We start from the raw sequence: 25,420 nt of genomic DNA, 5'->3' as shown, positions 1-25,420 counted from the left end.
TTCAGCTGGCAGATCATTAACCTTTAATACACTTTGTGACATATCCAAGACATTTTTAAATCACATTTCATTAGTATATTCCAAAAAAATAAAACCCAAACCCCCAAACCCAACAACCCCCCACCAAATATTAGTTTTAGAAGTTACACATATATAAATACAGTTACAAAAAGAACATTGCCTTAAGAATTCCAGTTACAAAACATAGATGCATTTTCTAAGATTAATGTTTAAAGTCACTGATCTGAATCTGTGTAAGCCAAAGGAGTCTACTAAATCTAATAGATTTGTCACATGAAACAAGCATTCAGTTATTAGAAGTCTTGTCTATTCACCATGAATTCCACATACTCTACTCTGTGCATACAAAGTGTACTAATATATTTACACTCTGAAGTCTAAACCAGTGTAAAAAATATAGACCTCTTCAGGAATAATGACCTATCTGTTACATTTTCTATACAAAATACTGCCATGCAGTGTTCTTACCTACCTCTCAGTTAGGGGGGGAAATGCTCTTTTTGCCAGTGTAGTGCTGTACAGTCTCTGTACTGCTCTTGTCAATTTTACTTTGCAGTTCCCTCAATTTCCAGTGTAAAGCTGTATTCAAGTCTACAAATTCAAGAGTATTTTGAGCTGCAGTGTCCTCCTGGGCTGCTCTCAGGACCTGGCAGGACTGCAGTGCCCACAGCACCAAGCCCATGCAGAACTGCAAGGTGCACCCCACCTCCTTGGCAGCTTTCAGAGCCATCATTTGAAGGACACTTATACTGGATCCATCTCACAGGAGTGGCATGAGGAGACACCTCAAGCCTGTCATCAATACAGACCTCATTTAACAAATGGTCAGCAAAGGCAGTACAGCTCTACACAGCCCATGTTTGTTTTCAGAGAGGGATGCAGGTGTAAAGAAAGGGACTAAAGAGACCACAATAACATGAGGCTGCTTTTAGCCACAGTGCAAATTATTTAAGACTTCAAAAAAGTGACTGTGCACTGCCATATTTTCATCTAAAATATACTGATTTCTCATCAGTACTCTTAGGGTACCCTAAACATAAACAAACAAACTCAAATAAGACACTGCTGGTTTTCTCTGTATCTACACCAGCAGACATACTTGGGCCCCAGCAAACCAAAACATTTGTGGTAATTTCCAGTGAGGCCTTACAATCACCTGATTTTCTTCCTGCTTTACCTTTTTCCACCTCAGCTCCAAACTGTAAGCATCAGCTTTCTTGTCAGGGCCTACATCTATTGTGCTCCACCTGAGCATTTTCAATGCTCTTCTTTAAATCAGCTACAGAAAAGTTTCTGTATGAGTGACACGAGCCAGGGATTTGAATGCACCAACTTCTTGGAGTCTCCCAAGAGCAAAGAAGAAGAGCTGAGCTCATCAAACACATCCTCAATGTGAACAAGCACAGAACTGCCCTGTCTGACCAGATACACACTGTCCTAAGGAAAGCAGTCTCACAAGTTGCTAAGGTTAGGAGGGAAATGTACAAGAAGATGAACATTTCTTTTCTTTTATTTTCATTAAAACAACCACAATTTTCTAAGCAAGGCAAGCTACCAACCTGTCTCTTTCTCATGCAGAAAAACAGATGCTGTGTCTGCTGACCAATCTGGCTGATGTATTAAAAGAAAAGGCAAATGACAAAACCTCCTAAAATTGGGTCACTAGGCCAAAGTGCTACCTTAATTCACTTGAATACTAATTTTTCAGGCTCCAGTCAGGCTACCCTAACATGGACAGTAAACCAAAACTTTGCAGCAGCCACATGCTGCTTCTGCCCTTTAACACAACAAATAACCACCTCATTTAATTGTTTCTAGTCCTGTCTATAAGACTTTATCCCAGGTGTATATTTACCTGCTTTCAAAGCAAGCTTGGATAGTTGTTTTTTTTTTGGGGGGGTTTTTTTGCTAAATGAAGATACCCTGGGCACACACTTTCTTTTTGCCAAGTTTGTATTTGTTTTGAATGCATTTTGAAAAAGAAATTGGACAGGTGCCTAAAGTTGAAGATATACAAGAAATTATTCAGCAGCAGATACTATTGACACAGCACCCTTGTAATTCTGCAGATCCCCTAACAAATGTTAGAAGTTTCTGTGTTACACCAAACACAGGACACAAGCAGGAAAGGATGGCAAAACCTCTGTCTCACAGTTCTGGGGCTAAAACATCCTGAATGAACTTAAGTGTACGTTGATACAGGAAAGCATCCTTCTTCTTTGGCTTGCAAATATTTAGATGATTAACATCCACTGGAATAAGGTCTCCAATTCCTATGTCTGGAAAAGGGGAAAAAAAAAAAAAGAAAATCAAGTTCATAAGACAACCTAGAATGAAAAGAACATCTTGCATTAGCAATTTCTCTCGCAAAAGCAACTTCTCCTATCTTCAGTAAAACTCTTTGTCCATCATTATTTTTTCATGTGCTAAAAGCATCAGTACACACAGTTATGGCCTGATAGAGCTCTGTGCTGCCACAAAACCCACACTGGCACATGAGACACCATTAGGTCAGAGTTCTACTCTCTTTTTTTGAAATACACAAATGTACATTTCTCCATACAGACAACTTTGCTGAAACAAAACTTCATTTTACTGATAGCACAGTCCTAACTGAGGTTTAAGCATTGCTATGATCAGGGATGTAGTTTAATGCATGGTAACCTGAACCTGATCACCACTAATTGCCCATATCCCTTACACAAACTGACATGGACATTAAAATCTGGACTACAATGAACCTGAAATATGCTGCCAATCACTATGCACATTTCCAGATAAATGAAATATTTACATTGCTTAATTGTAGAATACAAATATTCCATTTTCAGCTGATTTTGGGCACACTACAGTACAAAATTTATTCTTTCTTGACAGCCATCACTACTAACTTTCCAGTTAGGATGCTGTGACTGCCACATTCTAGTTTATTGTCTATTCACTCATCAGAATGAGAGAATAGACAATCCTCCATTTTGCTTTGACTTCTGTACCTCAAACCATGTAAAACTACACTAGAGCAGGATGAAGCTCTGCTTTCATGTGCCCAAGCAGACCTGCAAGAAAACAGGGAGCTGTTTACCCATCAGCCTGTGTTTTGAACAGAGTGGCCTGCTACAGACCTGCCATGTGCCCTCTAAAGGGTGTCCAAGAGCACTCAGGTGCTGCACTAGGTGTCAACCCTAGAAGAGACAACATGCTACAAAATTACAAGTGCACAGTACTCACTTGGGTTCTGTTATTCAGCCCTCTTTTTAACCTTCTTTTGTTAAATAATAACAAAAAAAGGTTCAGTTTTTCAGTCCATGGCAACAAAACTGCATCAGCAACATTTTTGCAAAGCATTGCTGCTCAACAGGATCTGCTCCAAAAAACTGCTAAATAGTGACTCAGATAAACAGGGATGTACAGCCCAACTTTTCCAAAGTACCTAACCCTGCACTCAAGCTTGTGATTTAGCTGGTGGAAAGCCTGATCTAAAACCTAACAAAGCAGTGGCTTCTGGCTTTACAGATACCTCGGGCAGTGCAAAAGAAAGATTGAAAATATAAGACTTAAAACAGTTTTCCAAGTTGAACACACATAAATAAAAGCAAGGGAAAAACATGTCTGGTTTCCCCTTCTCCTAAAAAAGGCAAAAAGATGGAGGGAACTCTTCAGGAGGCAAACTCTATTGCTGGAGTTCATGAGATGTGGAAGGTAAAGGATTCTTAACACTGAAAACCAGCTTTGTGACTTTTTCCTTCCATTAGCAGTTGACTAGTTTTCTTTCTTAGTTTTTTTAAAGGAGAAAACAGCTGGAGTTTACAGAAGCATCTGAAACACTATGCAGCCTACCCATACAAAGATAAACTACAACTAATCATAATTCCAAATGAAAGGACTCCAACATCAGACCAGGATCTACCCTGCTTTTTTAACAGATGTTATTCTGATTTCACAAAATCAAAACAAACAACTGTTATTTTAAGATCTAAATGTAGCTGCTTTTGATCTCAGTAGTCAAAAGTTTAAACAAAACCCCCCACACTGTACTAGCCTTATTTTTCTACATTTTTACCATAACATTTAGAACCTTTTCTCATTACTGATGTTTACATCAACAGATATCAAATTAAATAAATTAAATGGCTATTTCTCACTTACCTGCTGACTCTACAGGTACAACATGCAGTTTTAACATGCTGCCTATGTGTGTGGGTAGGGTTTCTGCAAAACTCAGCACTGAAAATTTCTTGTCTTTGGCAAAAGACAAGAAGTCATCATTCAGCTCTTTAAGGGCAGGAGAATCTGAGAAAGAGCAACATAATTTTTACAGAGTTATAAGACTACAGCATTCTTCTGGCAAGGGTGAGAGATGTTTTTATTACTATGACAGTAAAAGGTGTAGCATTTCGTTTGTAATCCCTTTTTCCAACTAGCATATGCGACAATTTCTTCTGACTCCCCCTTTTCCCCTCACCTCTGCAATCAAATGAAACAACTACTCAGAATTGCTTGCAATAATTCAACACACAACCCAAAATATAAAAAGGAGGTTTGTTGGTTTTCCCCAGCTTTCTCTGACAGCACAATGAAAAAACCCAAAGCACCAAGAACAGCTTAGCAGAGTTCCTGTTGCTAGATGGTAGCAAAGTGAACATACCCTTGCTGAGCTCCTTAACCTCCACAGATGGGAAGAGGAGATATCTGGCATTTATGGAATATTCAGCCAGCTGGGAACCATGGTGAGGTACGCTATAAAATATGATTCCTCTGGTGTTGTTTACAATTTTATCCATTTCTGGATTCTTGGAAGCATCCACCAGCATCCTTTTGACTAGAAGACCTGGCAACAGAAGCTGAATTAATGCAGGGATTTAAATCACTGGGAAATAACGACCATGCTATATTAACCATGAGACAACTAACCATATTCTTGCCTTGGTTGATTGGTCCTTAGATTGTCAAATATATAAGATTAACTTGAAAAAAACCCAAATCACGCTTGAGGACGCATCAAAATAAAATGTCAATGAATGATGCAAATCCAAATTTGATTTCTGTTATGTGTTGCTAATGACATTTACTATGTGCCTGATCATGGAGAAAATTTTGCCTCTGGATTTCCATTTACATGAATTTCAACTCATTGAGTTTTTAAATCAACACAGTAAGAACAAACAGCAATAACAATCCTTTCAAAATGTATATGCTGTTAAATATAATGCATTAAGAAAATAGAAATCTGTTTTTCATTTTTAGGTCTTCGCCAATTTTTTAAATACACTATTCTGAATAATTGCATTTCTACCTGAATTTGGTTAATGGCTTATTCTGAAACCTTTAATGCAAATAAATGCTTTATACCAAACAGGCAACACGCTTACCACCCATGCTATGGGATACCCACACCAGAGGTCTGTCTCCAATCCCAGCAGCTTTGAGCTTGTCAAGCAGCTCACTGCTCCTGAAAGCAATAGACTCCCTGCACAGAGAAAACAAACACAGGCATCATGGAGCGTGACAGGTTAAAAGGCAATGCTAAAACACAATGAATTTTAGTGCTGCACATTTATGAAAGTGAATTAGGTAAACAAATATTAATTATTTCATTATTGTTTCTACATTGAAAAACGCCAAGAACTTTTCTAAGGATCGCTTCACAAGGACAATGGGAATTGAGCTAAATTCAGTTTCTTGCTCTTGCTAGGAAGTCTTACTTTAATTTTGCTCAGCAAACATTTCTGTTTTCTTGACAAGTTGTTTTATAGAGTTTTAAATAGTTTCATTATACACATTGTAGCAAAACAGTTGTTATTCTGTGAAAGCAACATCAACACATAATGAACTTTACAGCCTGCACCATGAACAAATCTCATACACACTTTGCTATACAATGCTCAAAATATGGAGCAATGCACAGAAATTTAAAAACTAAGTGCATCATCAACCAATACATTTAAAAAATCACAACCAATGTCAGTTACACTTGCCAGACAATCTCCAAATGCTTTCTACTGGAATAGTATGAAAGCACAATAATCTCCATTTTATAAACAAGAAGACTGAGCTCTGGAAAGGATAAGCTACACATTAAAGTTTGAAAATGAATCTGTGGTAGAACCAAAACAAAACTAATGCCAATGCCCAATCCAAGCCTGAAAGTGCAACACTTGCACTTTACTTTGCTCCTTGCAGTGTAACAAGAATCAAACACAGAAGGTCCCTGGGTAATGAAAACATCAGGATATGGGGGCAACCACTGTACAAAATAATTCACTTCATCTCTATTGGTCTCAGTATTCTCACTAGAAATTGCTTTATAACACATATGAAAAGAATAATCAAATGTGTCTTTTCAGATGAACAGTACGCTCTAGGCTAGCAGAGAGACAAAAATTCACTTCTGAAACAGTGAATGAGACTGTACATTTAAGATCAAACCTAAGGTTGTTTTTCTACTGCAACCTCATTGTTCCTGCTAGTTACAAATATCTTCAATATCTCTCATTTATTATTAACCACATAAAATTATCAAATATTATGGCTGGGTGATCATAAATAGCTAGTAATGTAATTTTCCATTTTGAAATGAAAAAGATGTTATCTTTGGGAAAGAAAAAGGAAATATATGTTTATTTCTTTTAACATACTTGCTCCAGACAGACACAAGGAGAGTTTTCTTAGAATCATACAATCATTTACATTTAAAAGACCTGCAAGATCATGGAGTCCAACTGCTAGCCCAAGGTCGACAGCCAAGTCCACCACAAACCCATGTCCCTAAGAGCCTTATCTGCCTGTCTTTATATTATCTTCAAGGACTGGGACTCAATCACTTCCCTGGGCAACCTCTTCCAGGGCATGAGGATGCTTTTAGTGAAGAATTTCTTCCTAATACCCAATCTAAACCTCCCCTGGTGCAATTTACAGCCAATTCCAGTCTTCTTGGACCTGCACAGGTAACCACCTACATGCTCCTTACTGTAATTTTTCTGCCTAATTTCAAATAGCACATTAACAGTCTTGTGTTCCTCATTTTCTCCCTGCTTACACATTTTCCTTAATGCAATAATTGCATTGATCTTTCATATAGCCAGAGAGAGGAGGGAATGAACAAGTACCAAGTTCCCAGTCTATTATACATGTTGAATTTTCTTTCTTTTCCCTGCACAAAAACCACTATTAATTTTCAGATTCTTAACCTGTAAGCAGCCATGCACCTGCCCCTGCTGCAGTACACAAGTTGAATTTACAGTACTGGCTACATGCTGAAATATCTGCATAAATGTTTGAAGGATTCTGATTTAAAGATCACTGAATCTAATAATCGAATTCTAATCAAGACAAAAAAAATCTTTACAGGCTCAAAGTGTTCTTATTTTTCTACATGTTTGGAGGTAGCATCTTCCTCTGACTTACCCTGCTCAAGGTCAGTAAAACCAGCATTCCTCTAGCAAGGACAATTACACTCTGAATCAGATACAGTTATTGTATTTTATCATCAAAGTAACATTTTTTGAATAACAGTATGTTTGTACCAGAAATAGTGTGGCCAGCAGGTCTAGGGAAGGGTTGGTGAGGCAGCACCTCAAGTCCTGTGTTCAGTTTTGGGTCTCTCACTACAACAAAGACATTGAGGCCCTACATCAGGTCCAGAGAAGGGCAATGGAGCCAGTGAAAGGTCTGGAGCACAGTTCCTATGAGGAGAGGCTGAGGGAGGGATTAGCCTGGAGAAAAGGAGGCCCAGGGAGGACCTTACCACTCTCTACAGCCACCTGAAAGGAGGGTGTAGCTGGGTAGGGGGTTGGCCTCTTCTCCCAGGAACAGTGACAGGGACAAGAGATAACAGGGAAGGTTTAGGTTGGATACAAAGAAAAATTTCTTCATCAAAAGGGTTGTGATGCTCTGAAACAGGCTTCCCAGGAAGTGCTTGACTCCCCATTCCTTGAAGCTTTTAAAAGGCATGTGGATGTGGCACTTAGGAACATTGTTTTGTGGTGGCCTTGGCACTACTGGGTTAATGATTGTACTCGATCACCTGAAGGGTCTTTTCCAACCTAAATGAATCTGTGAAAATATATGCTTCATTTTATCAGTACTATAAAGCCACAGTACAGTGATTTTTTTGCTGTGCTTATGAAGCATTATTGTGTCACTTTAAAAAAGACACCTCTTAAGACAAAGTTGTGTTTTCATTAACTAATACCATCATTTAGTGTTGCCCTTAATATGAAGCAAAACAGACTAAGAATTCACGAAATTGCCACATGTAGCTATCCATGGGGCTAAAATCTGCAGCATACCATGACTATACTTAATATTTTTTGTAATATGATTTTTCAAAGCAACAGGAAAAGTTAAATTGACTCTTTAAGAGTAGGTGATCCCAAGGATCAGCTTTGCAGGTCTGTGTCCTGGCCCTGCCTCCAAACTGCAGATGCTGCATTTCTTACCTTTGAGCCTCAACAGGACATTTTGCTTTCCAGTCACTCAAATGGGTGTCATACTCCACAGATATGATCCTAAGGGAAGGACAGTCTGAAGCAAGCCATGTCTAAATTAAAGAAAAGTAAAACCAAAGGAGCTTATAATTGATGTACTTAAATTCTTGAAAGCAACAGAGAAAAGATGGGGGGACAATATCAAGAAAGACTTTTGCTCTTCAGTTAATCCCCAAATATATGTTACACCTGGATTGTAACTCTTTTATCACATGCTGGTGAATTCTAGATTGTTTCTGAGGCACAAAGCAGGCAAAGAATGGAGATTCATCTCTAACTCGTGCATTCCTGGCTCCCTCTCCTGGGTGAAACGAGTTACTAAGATTGCCAACAGGACTGATCGGTTCAAGTTTCACAGAGACACTTTTAGTGGCTATACCAGTGTGTTTACTTGGAGCAGTAATTACATATTCACCAACAATACTCAAATAGCAATCTGCACAAAGTAAGGTACTCAGACACCTAGGTAAGAAAGGGAACTTAATTTAAAATGTTATTCTATAAATCTTCCTCAGCAATAATGTTCCATTAAAAAAAAGAAATAAAAAGAAGAGAGAGCATAAGGAAAGCAGCCATTGCCACCTCTTTCAGTAGCATGTGAATGATGTGGAGAACATAAAACTTAGCAGGGATTTTTCCTTGCAAGAACAACAAACAAGTCATTAACAAAAACTTATAATCAGGAACTTGGAAACTGCCACTTGTATAACAAACTACAAGTAATTGAATGAAAAGAAGACATCTGCCAGACAGTGTCTTTCTAGATGCTCAGGACAGCTCTCCTGAATGAGCAAGCAGCAGCCACATGTGAAAATGTTACTGCCTTTTTACCTTTGGCCAGCACTGAGTGTATTCCTCCTCCCCTTCTGAGGCCCTTCTATCCAAATGCCGGTCCATGTCCTGCTGCCGCCAGGTTTTAAATGCTGCTCCCAAAAGCCCATGAACGAAGAGGATGTCTGCTCTGACAGGCTGGCTGATCAAGCAAAAGGAAATTGTAAGAGATATGTGGTACCTGTCCTTTTAGCAAATTGAAACTTTTAACCTAAGGGACGCCAAAATGCTTTTTTTAACATGACATGTGACTTCTTACCTTATGGACTACATTTCATGATATTTCAAAGAGCATACTCAGATAAAAACAAAAATTAGGGAACCACACAGAAGAAAGATATAAAATGAGGCATGGAAAGTATCCATATCATAAATCATAATTCTTTATAATGAAAAACATCTTTCCTGCCAGCCACTGTTCATGTGGCTTGGTAGCTCCAGCCTTATCATCACATTAGATCTTCACTGTAACCAGAGTAACACCAATGACCCAGGGAACAGTTACTACTGACACCCAGACTGCTTTAGTCCCAGACTCACAATCACTGTTACTGAGGATGAAAATTTACAGCAACTTAGGCCAACATGTGCTGTTGCCAGTAGAATAATTACAAGGCACTGTATCCCAAGAAAAAGTGCAAAGGTTAAACAGTTGCAACCCACACAAAGCAGCAATTGATTTCATGTCTTGTGTTCAGATTTTCCATGCATGACAGTAATACTCTGTCCACACCTAGGGACTGCTCCAACCCCCTTTACTCTTCTTCCACTTGACAATCTAAATTCAGTCCTTTCAACCCACCAAAGAACAGGAGAGGCAAGGTAACATCAGTACAGCAGCACTCTGATGTCAACTCTTCCAAAGTTTTGTAACAGAACAGCAGAACAAGTAACTCCAAGTCCAGCATGTACAATGACTCCTTCTACTTTACCTGCTACGATATTGTGGATGTAAGACATAAACACCATCTGCATATTTTTCTTTCACCATGTCCCTGTCTAGATTAGCCAAAGCTCTGGATGCATGAGAAGACTGAATGATGTATGGGGATTTCATTACTTCAGCAAGAACAGAAACCCAACCTACATTGAGAAAAGGAAGGGGCAGGTCAACTAACAGAAACATCATCTGAACAACAGAATTCAGAAACATCAACCATCAAACCATACAACTGAAAACAGATGTTAAAACTTAAGAATGGCAATGTCAAAATAAATTATTTCAATCTACTCTTTACCTCAGGAAAGTCAAGGCTAGCTAAGTGGAATCTCCTAAATTTAAAATTCAGATGTATTTTACTACTGTTCATTTTATGATCTGAAGAAGAACCCCTTTCTCAGAAGAAAAAGAAAGTGTATCAGTAGGTCAGTATAGCTGTAGCAAGAACAGATCTCAGATCTCTTTTTGCAGCTAAAATGCCAGGAAGATGGAGACAATGAAGCTTAAAGCATAAGAAATGTATAGAAAACAACCTACAGAAGCAATGGCAGGTAAAAAAATTTGATGCTTGTTGTGAAAGTACAATAATTTTTAATTCTAAAATCCAGCATAAGAAAAACTATGTGATTAAAATATCTTCACTATTCTAAAATTTGTATACTATTTATACATTAGAAACATAAGACAATTAAATTGGATACAATCCTCAATAAAATTTTAAGTCAAAGATAGTATGGCTTACAAACACTTTATGATACTCCACCTAAGGTGTAAAATTTTCTCAAACATGGAAGGGAATTATCACAGACTACTGAGAAATGTAAAGGAATATTTTTAAATGCATATGCACACGTTTCTTTAAAATCCTGATAAATCTTGTTGTTGCTAGCAAAAACAGCCTATAAATCAGTTAGATTACAGTCAAGTCCATAAATAAAACCTGGGAATTTACTTTATGAGCACTGTTTCAAAACCATTACATTATCTTGTTACTAGTATAGTCAGTAAGCTGCTAATTCAAAACCATTTACTGTAGACTGAGGAAAAGAACAAATTGACATTCGAGTTTTGCCTTAAACTAACAAAACTACTAGGACCTTTGAGGACTGTATTCTTTTTTAACAATAATGTATTTAAATTATGTTTCTAAGCAGAATACATGCTGACCACTGTGAAAGTTGTACTTAAGAAGAATACTATCTGAAGTCTACTTTCAGTTCTCCAAACACAATGGAAGATAGTCTGACTAAAACTAGCTTGGTCTCTGGTTTTGCATTTCTCAGTCAAGATGAAGAGTCAAAAATAGCTGTTCAGAATCAAAAGTAAGTGCTCTACTCCCAGATATCCCATCACAGCTACTACACAGTGCATTACTGTTTTTCTTCTTCCTGTGCCAGCAGCTTTTGCAAGCAAAAGAGCCTTAGAGGTTCTTTCTTCTTATGCATCATCCAGCAATAAAAGAGAAGCTTTATCAACTCTGGACTAGTAGTATCCCAGCTGCTCATCTCTGGAGTTTGATTCACTGCCTAAAATTCCTTTTGTACTGAGAGCTCTGTCCCAGGGAGATGCTGACACTCCTGCTTCAATCTCTTCTTCTACATGTATGGTTTCAGCAATCATTAGGATTTAAGAATTGTGCCAGAGCCCAGGACAAAGGCCTTTATGTCCAGCTGCCTTTCTTCAGAAGTGAGCAGTATGGAAGCTGCAGGCCAATATAAGAATAGGAATACAAAAGGACAATTATACAATTCTGATTCTAGTCTATACCTTCAGATTTTCAGCAGTCAACTTTGTTTCCATTTGTAGAACTTTATGGATTTTTCATTTCATGAATTTGTCTCATCACTCTTTGAAGCTCTGTGAGTCTTCAACTACCATGTTTTGTGACAAGTTTTATTTTGGTCATGCAATATATGGAAAATACTATTTATTTGTTTTCTCTTAATGTACAAGTATCTTTGGTCTTGCATTACAACAAACAGCAGATGACCATTCCCTCTTTGCCTTTTCTATGCCAGTGAAGAGAATTTTATAAATCTCTTATATTCTCTTCCAGTTGCTTTTTCAATGCTAAGTGTCTTAGTCTAGTTATTTGTTCTTCATATCACAGCCATTGCAAATTTTTAATCACCCTCACCATCTTTTCCCATGCCTTTGCTACTTCTCTTTTGTGTAAAAATGCACACTGTAATTAACATCAAACATCAGCTTGGACTTACAGAATTGCATATTGCCATTTTCTATTCATTTATTTTATTTATTTATCTGAAACTTTTGGAGTAGAAATCTACCACTGAGACAGCTTTCCTTTTACCTGCACGTACTATGGATGAGTGCAGATGTTCATCCAAAGCCATGTTCCCAATAATGCGGATTATGTTCCTCTGGATCTTTGCAGAATCTTTACGTAGCTGGTATATCCTCTGCAGTAGCTGAAGGCCTCCTTTAGCTTCAATTTTATCACAGTGAGAGGAAATCTGGCATTACAAAGTAAATGCAGTGACAATAAACAGACATTCTGCAAAAGGTTTTTTAGACGCTGTTAATTCATAAATTAGAGAGTTTTAAGAAGTAGGTATAACAAACCCCTTGTTGCATATAAATTAGATTAATCTAGAATTTATTATGCCATATTTGAAGAGGAAATAAAGGTTTTAATATGCAACATGCATAATTCCTATGAATTGACAACTTGAAAATCTCAGAGTATGAACTCTCTACCCTTCTTCATGTCTGAGGGAGATGAAATGGTCTCCACTTGGCATGATCAAATTTCAACTCAAGTTCGAGAGTCTGAACAGGTCAATCGTCTGTATTTGCTAAAGCACTATCTCAACCAGAGCCACTTGTCCATCACCCAAAATGCAATCATTATAATTCCTTCTCTTCAAAATGAAAAAGACTTTTTTACATTCCAAATAATACTGCCATCATTACTGATCCTAAGACAAACAATTTAGTCCAGATGAATATGCAGGGTAGCTTTGGAACTGCTGATATCCTCAAGCCTGTGGCTTTCATCAGGCATTTGGAATGAGTACACACACCTTGTATAAACTGAAAATCTCAAATACAACAAATTCTAGACTAGGTCAGAATTTCTATGTATGTAGAAGATGTGAAAAGAATACCAGGAAGCTGCACTTTATCCATCCCAACTATCAGTAACCATTTGGTGTTCTCAACACTGTTTTTCAGTATTCTAGGCTTCTGAACAATTAAGTGTACACAGAAAAATGTAGCAATACGAAACAAGAAGCAACACTGTTACAAAATGTCTTCCATACTCCTCATCTGTGCCTGCAAAAGCAGACTGGTCCTGGGAAGACCACTGTATTATTAGCTGTTTGCTGTGCAATATTCTGCCCAAAGAATACCTTTGTGTATGGGTAAGGTCTGGATTCTGTTCTGGTTTCTAATTAGAGTGAATTCATGACACTATTTTGCTTTGTGAAAACCAGGCATTACATCCTCAGAGATGCCCTTTTACCTTTTCAAAGACACATATTTTTATAGTACAGGGGAATTTGTAAGGGTGAATGAGAAACAACAACAAAACTTACAGACACTTCCTCAAGTGAAAAAAAACCCTACCATGTTACAGGAAAGTGCTCATTTCACACCCATCTCAGTTGTTTAAACATTCTTACAGAAGGAGAAAGGGGTAGGAGACAAGGAAATGCAACTCCTTCCCAATACATGAGAGTGCATTAGAGAGGAATGTCTGTAAATGCAGCTTTTCAGTTACAATTTGAAGACAAATTACCTTAGAATGCTGTACTAAAGCCTGCAAGCAAAAGAGTTCCACTGTCTCTGAAGGGACTATACTCAATGTCTCACAATATGGAAGTCCATTTCCTCCAAAACACCATAAGCCTCCCTGAAATGAAAAACCATAAAAATAGTAACACATTTCAAATGGCTACATTAAAAAAAAGGATTTCTAATCTAGAATGTTAAGTGTGGAATGATCTATAGAAATTGATTTAAAGAGTGCACAGCATGCATGCACTTCTCAAAATGTACAGATTACACAACAGTACATCATAAAAGTATTTACTTTTTTAAACTGGAAATATTAACTACATTTTCAGTGCGGTCTCCTTAGTCTATTAACTTCAAAACATACAATAAAGGGGAAAAATGTATTATTTTCATTTTGTTAATGAATGTCATCTTTTAAGATCATTTGCTTAAGCATAAAAAAGCAAGAATCAGTGTAACTCTAGACTTGCAAAACTTAGAAGAGGAGGAAGAAAGGTCTTCAGTATGTGGCACAGCCTCAGAAGACCAGTCTCTCCATCACGCAGCAGAAAGACCAACATAACCTCAATAAAAATCAAAATGCTTCCAAGTGTGATGTCTTACCAAAGCTCCCTTTGTAGCACGAGCTCTGGCTGTGAAAACAGTAAAGGAGTGATAGTGTAAAAATAGCACACATAACTCTGTCATAGAAAATAAGGAGTTACTGCACTCTGGAAACTCTAAATGAAGACTGACAAACATTGTTATTAAAATGACATTCATTTTTGTTATTGCATCTTTTAAAAAATAAAAATCACTGATTAAGGAAGTTACACAACAAAAAGTAAAATTCACAGGAGAGAGTGGATGAAAGTGACATAAATAACATTTTTAAACAATAATGGCACTTTAAATCACATTCCCAAAGCCAGTTAGGAAGTTGCTGTACAGACACAGTTGGAGAATTCCTAGATCCAGGTCCAAACAGACCATAGACTACTGCAGTTCTGGTTTGGGGGACCTATTTCAAAGAGGCACTTCCAAGTGATGTAACAGAGTTTACTATTTAAGGTGTGCTAATAACCTACCATTTTACTAGAGACTTAAGAGAGGTTTAATAATCTCATCAGTAAAAGAACATTCAAACAACAGTAAGATGAAATGTGAAAAATAATTTTATGAGCACTGTAAGGGGAAGGAATGTTTTGGACAGTGTTGAAATGTCTGCTTAATGGGAAGGCTTGTAAGATATAATCCTTAACTACACCTTTCAACTAGCACAGCTGGGAAATATAAACAAGCTTTCAAGCAGACAGACTGTATTTAGAAGAGATTTTGCTCATGTTCTACACTCACAAAGTGCCTGTACTTCTCTTCCTTTTCAATGATAAAAAATACAGAAAAATATTTATATCTTTGAGCTCTGCAGGCACACAGAACCCAAACAGTTCTGTTCTGCAGATGGGAACTCACCATTTGTGCAGCAAGAGTCTGGCTACTTTCCCGTAACGCAAGGGATGTGAAGTACTGGACACATGGATCAAGACCAGTCTGAGGTAAAGACACCAACAACAAACGAAGTTCATCTTCTATGGGATCATCCTGTGAGAAGTAAGCATGAACAGCTTTTAGGTTATTTTGTTCAAACCATGAAGCAAAATGCAGAAGAGAGGAATATCTGAAATAATGGAATCAGCCATACCAATGAGGACATAAAACCTGAACCTTGGACTTAAGTGCTCTGCAACTTCATTTAATAGTTTTATCTGTAAAGACTTTAGAAAGTGATAATTACAAAATCACCAAATAAATGACAAAAAGCAAGCTTTACGTTTCATATTTTGGTGATGTTATCCTGATGGTGCCAAAGACCAGAACAAAAACCAATTCCTCTTGGCAGAGGAATCTTACAAGTTCATCCTTAACTAATAGAAATTTTCATAGAATCATAAAATACTCAGAGTTGCAAGTGACCCACAAGGATCATAGAAGTCCAGCTCCTGTTCCTGCACAAGACCACCCCAAGATCACACCATGTGCCTGAGAGCATTGTCCAAAACTGCTTGAGTTCTGTCAGGCTTGGGGCCATGATCACTTCCCTGAGCAGCCTGTTCCAGTGCTCAACCACCCTCTGGGTGAAAAACTTTTCCTGATATCCAACCTAAAGCTCCTCTGACAGAGCTTCAGGCCATTCCCTCAGCTCCTGTTACTGGTCACCAGAGTGAAGAGATCAGTGTCTGCCTCTCAGCTTCCCCTCACAAGGAAGTTGTGACTGTAGTGGTCTCCCCTCAGTCTCCTCCAGGCTGAACAGGCAAGTGACCTCAGCCACTCCTCATGTGGCCTCCTCCAGGCCATCCACCATCTTTGCTGTCCTCCTCTGGACACTCTCTAATAGTCTAATATCTGTTTTATACTGCAGTGCCCAAAACTGCACACAGTGCTCAAGGGGAGGCCACACCGGTGCACAGCAGAGTGGGACAATCACCTTCCTCATCCACCAACTGGTGATGCTGTACTTTTGGTACTGCAACATTAAAATTAGTGTATAAATTATTAGTAAAAAATGAAGACATTTCTTTTAAAGTTTGGTCTGAAAAATTAATGTAAGTATCAGTATAACAATCCATATATTGATAGATGCCACAAAGTAATTTCATTTGCTCACCATCATTGAACTTGCCGTTACTCTAACTCTTTGATAAAGTCAGAGATGGAGACTTATTTGCGTAGAGCTGCCACAATGATTTGCTTCAACTTCCTGAGCAGCAGATTGGCAACTCTTAGCTTCAATCACCTAGCAATCACATTGCTGTAAAAATGTATCCACAACCATATACTGGTGTAACCTAGTATTTAAGGACTAGCAGGTAGAAATCCACTATCGCATAATCTTACAAAGGCAAGAAAGCAAAATCTGAGGCTATCACACCGAATCAAAGCTGATATTCAGAGTTCTGTCAGTTAAGATACACAGGTATTTTCTGACAGGGCCTTCTGCCCCTCTTCATTCTATTAGCATTCCAAAACACCTTGTATATTATACTTCATATGCCAGCTCTGTTTATTGAAGAAGCTGATGACATGACTCCTCAGACCATCCTATATATAACATATACATACATTTCAAATGTGTTAAGCTAATTTTTAACTTAAAAATAAAGCAAGGCCGAATGTATCCAATAAGGATCTGCCAGCACCCAAAAGCTGGCAGTGAAGAGGTGGGCCTACAGTAGAGCACCAAGTACTACTGAGAAGGCAAAGGCCGCCAGGAGCACACTCTGCTCCTGTGTAGGATTCTGTCAGTGTCAACAAGGCAATCCAGGATGATTTCTTCACACTGCCTACTGGATAGAGACAAGCAGTGTGTCTGTCAGACTGGTAAGTGGCTCAGACTTCACTGCTTGTAAATATGTCATGTGGATAACAGTCCAAGAATAATAATTGATCAATACTTCCAACCTTATTTCTTTCCATCATGGCACTCCCTAATGCAGATATACCCCAAGGGTGCATCATGTATTAGTTTTGTATTTTGGTGTTTTACTACTAGTCAGTTACTTTAGAAGAACTTCACTTTCAACAAAGTTAACAACAAAAGTAGTAAAAAAGAAGTAAGCAAGTAAGAATCATCTAATACCCACTTTTCTTTTACTTACAGTCTTTATTTTTGGCAATGGTGGTGGAGGCAGGAAAAAGCGAAGATCAACATCTTTGGATCGAGCCAAACCTATAGCAGTCCTTTGATCACAGGTTTGAGCAACTGTGACATACTGATAATCTGTTGCACAACAATGTTAGAGTTAAAAGTAACCTTAAATACTTAATTTTCTTTTAAATGTAGTTTGTGATCTACTTTGCAAATATATTTGAAAAGAAAAACCATCTCTCTGCAGTCTACTTACAAAAACCTTTTGATTTTCTAACCACAAATTCCAAAAACTGCAGATGTTAGACCAGCACTACACTGAGCTGAAATACGCTTGGGCACTAACTGTTCATTATAGGACAGTTTGATAATTCAGTGGCAAACTGAAGGAAAAGAAAATAAAACATTGAAGTGGATCAATGCTTTTTTCTACAAAAATTTCCTTCTATTCCTGTTACTATTATACAATTCTAGAACAAAATTGACAAGCTGTTTAAAAGATACTTTTCACAGTCATAGATTGGCAACACTTTTCCTTTGGTGGAGGTAATTTATACCTGCAAACTGAACTCACTGGAGCCTAACACTTTGTCCTAGTTATGAAAAATCAGCACATACTTTCAGTCCTAAACTTTCTTTGACTTGGTTTTGAAGCATCAGGTTAAAAAAAGCCTGTTTCCCTCATGAGGCAGTTGGCAAGAATAATTAGTGTTTGTGAAATGTCCAAATACTTCAACAATGAGCACTACAGAGAAAGGGAGATAACAAAAGGCACTAAATTTCTGATACTGGACATCTTGTGCTCTGAAAACACCTGCTAAGAGTATTCATCTACAAAGAACAAAACTCAGTTTTGGTATATCCTAGCTTTGAAACATTTTCAAACACAGTTTGCTGATGTAAATTCCCTATGGAAATGATTTAGAATTTAAAAAAGGCAATCTGAAACAAGATAAATCCCATGGTGTGGAATTGCACTGGAAAAGTGAAAGATCCACAACTGACTAAATCACCAAAACAAGAGTCCAGAATGGAATGTCACCTAGTTTATGTAGCCTGGTGGTGGAGGGGAAAGGAGGAAACACAAGTACACATACACACACCTCCCCTTTACCTGGGGTTTCAAGGATACTTGCTGCTAGAGCAAGAGGGAGAACTTATTACTATTAAATAATAACTAGGGCAAAAAATGTCTTACAGATAATGCTTGCATGTACCAGCCCTCTACCTCTGGTTTGTCATTACTACCTATCAGCTCCTAACCAATTTTTATTAACATAATCAATGACCTTAAACTCATTCTTACAGAGGCTTATAAAAACACCACTGCCAAAACTTGTGACTGCATTAGCAATCCCAACAGAAAACCCAAGGAACTAAAGAGCATGAACTGCTCTCCATGCCACAGCAATGGTTACAATCCTGTGGTGGGGAAACAGAGATGCCTGCACTGCAGACACTCAGTGTATCAGGGTATTAGGAAAGAACAGCTACTTGATATGTAAATAATTCCCCCACATTTTAGACAAATTTCAGAGCATATTTATGCTTCCTGCAGCTACTAGCTTTTGTTCATGTTGTCAGCAGACTTGGAACAGCTAACTGAGACTCTGTGGAACTTTTGGGACAAATTAGGCTACATCAGCATATATTACCATGCCAGTGACTGTTGTTTGCCAGGTCTTGTACAGCCTGCAGTCGGGTTGCTTTGTCTTCTGACTGAGTTCTCTTTAAGAGAAGCCATAAGGCACACTCATGATCTTCTCCATCAAAGGTACTAAACTGTTCTTTGACCAGGAAACAAATGAAATCCAAGTTATTATTAATGAGCATTTTAAGCAGACACATTTCCATTAGTGGAGTATGGAAATATGTAGTTTTTAAATATTTGAGTATTACTTGTTCCCAGTAATTTAGAGTGTAAATTAGTACACTCTAAATCAGTACACATTAAATTAGTACAATGAACAAGGACAGAATGACATCAGTAAAATGCTGATCCTAAAATGTTGAGATAGTCTCATTTTAGTGGCACCAAGTTGGTATTTCATGTATCTACATGACAGACACAACCCCTGGCTGGCACTTACCAACCAGAGTTACCAGCAGGAGCTGCAAATTATTAGCAACTCTTGAGGCTCTGACCTTGAAGAATTAATTTCATAAGATGACAGTGGAGATGCACATTGCTATAATCATTTAACAGAGAGTGAAATGAGAATAGACATTATGCCTCAGGAGCAGAGTTTCTGATAGGAATGGAAATTCTTGTTTCAAATTACTTGAAAAAGCAGTAACACTGATCCAAAAAACTGTGCTGCTTTCAGTTAATACTGTCAATTTTGATGAAAGCATACATACTTTTCTAGAATGAGATTTTGAGAGTATTTCATCCCACAAATACCTTTTTTACACAAAAATGATATCAAATATTAACTTGGTATGTTAAATTATAAATCACTTCTGGAACAAGCTAAAAAACAACCCTCAAATATCCTCATAGCCATCACTTTCACTTACTTTAAGAAAATAAATTATTCTAATACACAGAAAATAGACAACTGACTGATAATCCATATAAATATAGAAATTGTAAGCTATATTATCACAATTTCAAGGACCAAAGAACATGTTAACTTTGTAAGAAAAAATGTTTTACTTCCGAATTGCCGTAGTTCTTACTGTTAAAAAATAATAACCATAGATAAAGTCCTACTTTCAATACCTACCACTAAAAGATGTCCGGAAGATTTTAGCTTCTTTTTCTAGAATTCTCCTCACTGCTTTATGGATTTCTTTTCTGGCTCTGTATGTAATTCCTACAAGAGTATTGTTATATTACTGGAAGTCTAAAAGGCAGTTCCCTCACCTCACATTTTGTAAATATGTGGAAAAAGAAATATACACACATATACATATAGACATTGTATAAAGAGAATTATTTGATATATAGAGAACTATGTATAGAAAGAACCATCTTAAAAAAAAACCCAAACCAGTCAGCAGCTTAAAATAAATTTGGTGACATTTCTTGGTAACAGATTTCAGGAAATATAACTTTACTTGTTATATATGGGTGACCTCCAGAAACATTCTACTCTCTTAGAATTCTGTTTTTAGAACTCAAACAATTATGCATCTTACCTTGATATTCACTTGGGCTTAGAGAAGCTGTACGTACGTATATATAGGATTTCAGTTTTTCTTGATGTAGAGCTTGAGTATCGATTTTGAGTAACTTATTTAAGGACAGGACTTGATAGGTAATGAATACAAAGCCTCTTTAAAGAAAAAAAAAACTGCATATGAATATCAACTAAAACAACATAATGAAAAAAATGAGCAATCACACTGGCATAAATGATAGAGATTTTACAAAATACATAATAGTCTGTAGATTATCTTGATTTAGCAAAGTGGAGAAAAGGCTATAAAATACTTGAAATTAGTTATAACTATCAGAAATTGTGCTTCAAGACTATATTCTACCATGTCTAATGTCCCCTAATACTATCACATTTTTTGAAAGATATACATATTAAAATTTAACCATATCTTTAAGTTACATATATGTTCATTGGTTACAACTTACCCCAGTATAAATGATCCAGTTACCTTTGCAACTTTTCCTTGAAAAAATCAAAACCAAACGTCAAACAAAGTTGTGTGCATCACCTCAATATAAGCACAGTTACCATTTGATTATCAGACAGTAAGAATACAAATCATTAAGAACAAGCTTTAGAAAAAAATTCTATTGCTCTCTAGCTTTCAAGAAATTATTAACCAAACTTTACAACTGGAGAAACATTACTTGATTCAGATTTCCTGCTCTCCTAAGCAAGATGATAAAACATGTATCCTGACAGTGCCATTTACTTTGAATATTGCTACCTCTCAATTGCATGCACTGCTCAGCTATCAGAAACAACAGTGAACCTTCTCTGCCTGTAACACTAGCAGTGATTTGGAACTCAAAATCATTTTAAGGAGTTAACGTTTTCCTACATGTTGCAGCTATTTCTTCAGTGTATATTATCACATACAGGACTATGTATGTTTTTGAGAAGTCCTGCAGAGTCTCCATAAGCAAATACATTTAAAAAAATAATTCAATTGAATCTAATCTATAAAGCAAACAGATAACACATGCTGTTTGCAACAATTTGCCTTTTAAATAAAATTATTCCTTCCAGATTTCAGCTACTTTGTATCTACAAAGTCCATCTGATTATCTGGATATAAGGATCTCTATCCAGAGAAATAGTTATTACCAGCAGCAGCAAACCCACTGTAACACATCTCACCTATCATGAATAATTTCTTTTCCTCAGCATGAATTGGGAGACTTGCCCCACAACCACTGCTATCAGCTTCCATCTTTGTGAGGCCATAAGAATTTTGCATGCAGACAGGAGGCATCAGCTACATGTTAAAGAAATAACTGGCAGAGAAGTTTGAAAAAGAAAAAAAATGCAATGCTTCCTGTAGAGCAGAAATTGAAATATCCTATCTTTAATGCTCAGAAATAAATTTCAGAACTGTAAGAATTGTCATTATATGCTGAAGACACCAAAGAAAACAGAGACTAAGCAGATCTTGAAGTAAAAAAGGAAAAAGAAATAATAGAAACAAGTTTTATTCACTGTTTATGACTGTAACTATTTCATGGCTCTAGAGACTACAAAAAAATCAGATACAAGTGGAATTGAAGATAGTTTAAGGAGATCACATTTAGTTAGGGAAAGACCCTCATCTAGCATTCATATCTGTTCCCAGATAATCTGCTGGTGTCATATTACATATCACCATGCAAAGCAAGGTCAGAAGCAGAGAGCAGGAACAAACAGAAGCTTTTAATCACTAAGCATTCAAGGGCTTAAAACTTCAGCATTGTTTAATTAACCATGGTGTCATGTCATTCCTTTTTATTAACACTTCAGATCAATACATAATGAACTCTACTTACTGATGTCATACCAGGGTAGGCGTTTTTTTGTGGTTGGACCAGAAGTTCCTATTTTTCTGTAGCAAAATACACAATAAGCAGCCACTGACATTCTGCATATTGAGGGGGAAAGAAAAAAAAAGTAATGATTGATTTGAGAATTACAGCAGAAATCCTGTAGCATTTTTTCCCTGACTTTTTACAGCAAAGGTCATGATGGGAAAGGTCATAACAAACCATGTTTGTGTCCTTTCACTCCATATAAAGCACTCTGGCTAAAGAACTCAATAAATTTCTCAAATTATGGGCTGAATAATGGGCTGACTTTCAATTATAAGAGAAGTTTAAAGCAGTTTTTTTATCAATTATGTTACTGTTCATTTTAGTGACTTAGTATCTCCAATTAACTTCTCTGCTTCTAAGTTTCCTTTCCTACTTCTTAGTCACTCTTCCCTAAATACCAGATATGGTCCTATCTCCATCAAGACATTACTCAGTATGACACGAGCTTTAATACAACTTAGTAACCAACCCCTTTTAAAAGTTCATCATTTATTGTGTTGGCAAGTTTTATTTTGACTAACAAGAATTAAAGAGCTACTACATTAAAACTAACCCTTTTTGCATACAGTGCAGAAGTAACATGAAACTCCTATCTTCTAAGTGAAATTTTAGTGTCTGCATTGGTGCAATTATACTAACTGAAATATTGAGTTAATGTGTTTATAAGGATGGAAAAACACACCAGCATCTCTCAAATTTGAATCAAATTCTTGTCAAATAAGCTCAATTTGACACAATCACAACTCAAAATGATAAAATGTCACATGTGTAAACCTGATGCTGAAATATGGAAGCCTAATTAAATTCAATTACCTCCTTGAATTTAAGGTAATCTCTGCAGACCAAGAAAAGTGTTTATATCACTTTTATCCTCAGTGTCCAACATCTGGACAAGGGAACTCTTTTGGTGTCCTTCCTTTAACATGTCTTCCCTCTTCTCTTATTTCCCCAAAAGTTTTGATTTTTCCCTTCTGTCTTGCTTGTGTTTGGGAGATTTTTGAAAAACAACAGCATTACCCCAGCATTGTCAAAATCACTGCAGACTGCTTTTTGACTTGTCATTTCAACACTGTTTATCCTTTCACTTCAACAGAGCACAATACACTATGAAACACTTTTAAGACTTTGACCATCAGTCCTCTAGAGACACCTCTCCTGCCTCCAAATTCCTTGTCTCATGACAGCTCCTTTACCACCTTCACTCCCAGAATCACAGTACTCACATGTCACAGACATATTTTATGAAAAACCTTGTGTCAGGATCTTTTCTCCTAAAAAGCTTCAGCTTCTCCATGTTTTGCTGCTTTGGAATGTGATTTGGAGAATTGTTTACCCAGCATGTGAAATTGTTTTTACTTGATGACCAATGACAGCCACCAGTCAAGGCTGTGAGCAGTCACAAGATTTTATTATCATTCCGTTACTTTCTATTGCTTGCTAGCCTTCTGATGAAATCCTTTCTTCTATTCTTTTAGTATAGTTTCAATGTATCATATTCTTTTAATAGATATCATAAAATAATAAATCAGCCTTCTGAAACATGGAGTCAAGATTCTCGTCTCTTCCCTCGTCCTGGGACCCCTGTGAGCACCACCACAATCACATTTACTCTTCTCTCTAACCACAGTCTGAAATAAACATGTGGTTCAGTGACAGCAGGTGCCACAATTGCTAAGATTTCAAACATGCACTACAAACACAGGAGGACAAAGCGAGCGCCGCTGCTCTGCTGCCAGGAGGTCCTGTTCAAGTCCGGGAGCAAGCACCAAATTATCAAATGTTAAGGGTCTGGAATGGACCTTAAAGATCACCTAATCCCAACACCCCCGCCATAGGCAGGGGAACCTCTCACCAGACCATGCTGCTCACGGCCTTATCCAGCCTGGCCTTGAACACTTCCAAGGTTGGGGCATCCACAACCTTCCCGAGAAATCTGTTCCAGTGTCTCACCACCTGCACAGCCAAGGATTTCTTTCATAATATCTAATCTAAATGTCTCCCCTTTTCGTTTGCACCCATTACTCCCTGTCCTACACCACAGTTCCTGATTAAGTGCAGGACTTCATGAGTCTCTGACCTCCCTGGAGGACCCCTCAGACACTGCAAGGTTGCCGTGGGGTCTCCATACAATCTCCTCTTCCCTAGGCTGAGCTGCCCCAACTTCCTCGCTCTGCTTTCACAGGGACGTGCCCCAGCCCTCCTAGCGACTTCGTGGCCCTTCTCTAGGCTTGCTCTAGCAGCTCCGTGTCCTGCCGATGCGGGGGAGCCCCGGCGCGGTCTCAGCAGAGCGGAGAGGGGGCAGGATCGCCGCCCCGCCTCAGCCGGCTGCTCTGGGGGCTGCGAGCGCGCACTGCCGGCTCTCACTGGGCTGTTCACGCTCAGGCACATGCAAATATAGCGCAAAAGGAGCCATTCCGCACCGTTTCACAGCCGGCCCAGGCAGCTCCGAGCCCCGTTCCGCACCGGGCTGCGGTCCCCACCCACCCGCCAGTGACTGCGCAGCTGGGGCGTGTTAAAAAAAAAAAGACAAAAACACCACCGCAAACCCAACTTTAAGCAATGCAACACGTAAACGGGCAAGGAGCCAGGCGAGGGTGGCTCTGTGCCTCTTTCCAACGGGGAGGAACAGCGCACCCGTTACCCTGAGCCCCAGCCCGCCATCCCAGCGCCCCCCGCCCGGGCCGCAGCTCGCACCTTCCGCCTGCGCCGCCGCTCCCTGCGGCGGCCCCCACACGCCGCGT

At 38.1% G+C, this 25,420-nt stretch overlaps 1 protein-coding gene across 7 annotated transcripts; it reads right to left on the bottom strand.

Moving 5' to 3' along the window:
• SERAC1 (serine active site containing 1) lies at positions 1-25,420 on the bottom strand. Of its 7 annotated transcripts, none has more exons than XM_059467448.1 (17): positions 25,374-25,420; positions 22,638-22,729; positions 21,261-21,297; positions 20,813-20,949; positions 20,398-20,487; positions 19,324-19,455; positions 17,679-17,800; positions 15,496-15,624; positions 14,045-14,158; positions 12,593-12,755; positions 10,271-10,421; positions 9,339-9,480; positions 8,460-8,560; positions 5,391-5,488; positions 4,667-4,849; positions 4,168-4,311; positions 1-2,300 (listed from the first exon to the last, which is right to left on the bottom strand). In XM_059467448.1, the coding sequence occupies exons 2-17, from the start codon at positions 22,726-22,728 to the stop codon at positions 2,170-2,172; spliced, it is 1,965 nt and encodes a 654-aa protein (XP_059323431.1). In that variant the 5' UTR covers position 22,729; positions 25,374-25,420; the 3' UTR covers positions 1-2,169. The 7 variants fall into 7 exon arrangements, 5 of the variants coding, with proteins under 5 accessions (XP_059323431.1, XP_059323429.1, XP_059323432.1 ...); XM_059467446.1 differs by lacking the exon at positions 25,374-25,420 and adding an exon at positions 23,903-23,922; XM_059467449.1 differs by lacking the exon at positions 25,374-25,420 and adding an exon at positions 23,493-23,861.

Source organism: Ammospiza nelsoni, chromosome 3 (assembly GCF_027579445.1).
Source record: "Ammospiza nelsoni isolate bAmmNel1 chromosome 3, bAmmNel1.pri, whole genome shotgun sequence".
Taxonomy (NCBI): Eukaryota; Metazoa; Chordata; class Aves; order Passeriformes; family Passerellidae; genus Ammospiza; species Ammospiza nelsoni.
Note: the sequence above shows the minus strand (reverse complement) of the source record. Positions and strands in the feature narration are given on the sequence as shown.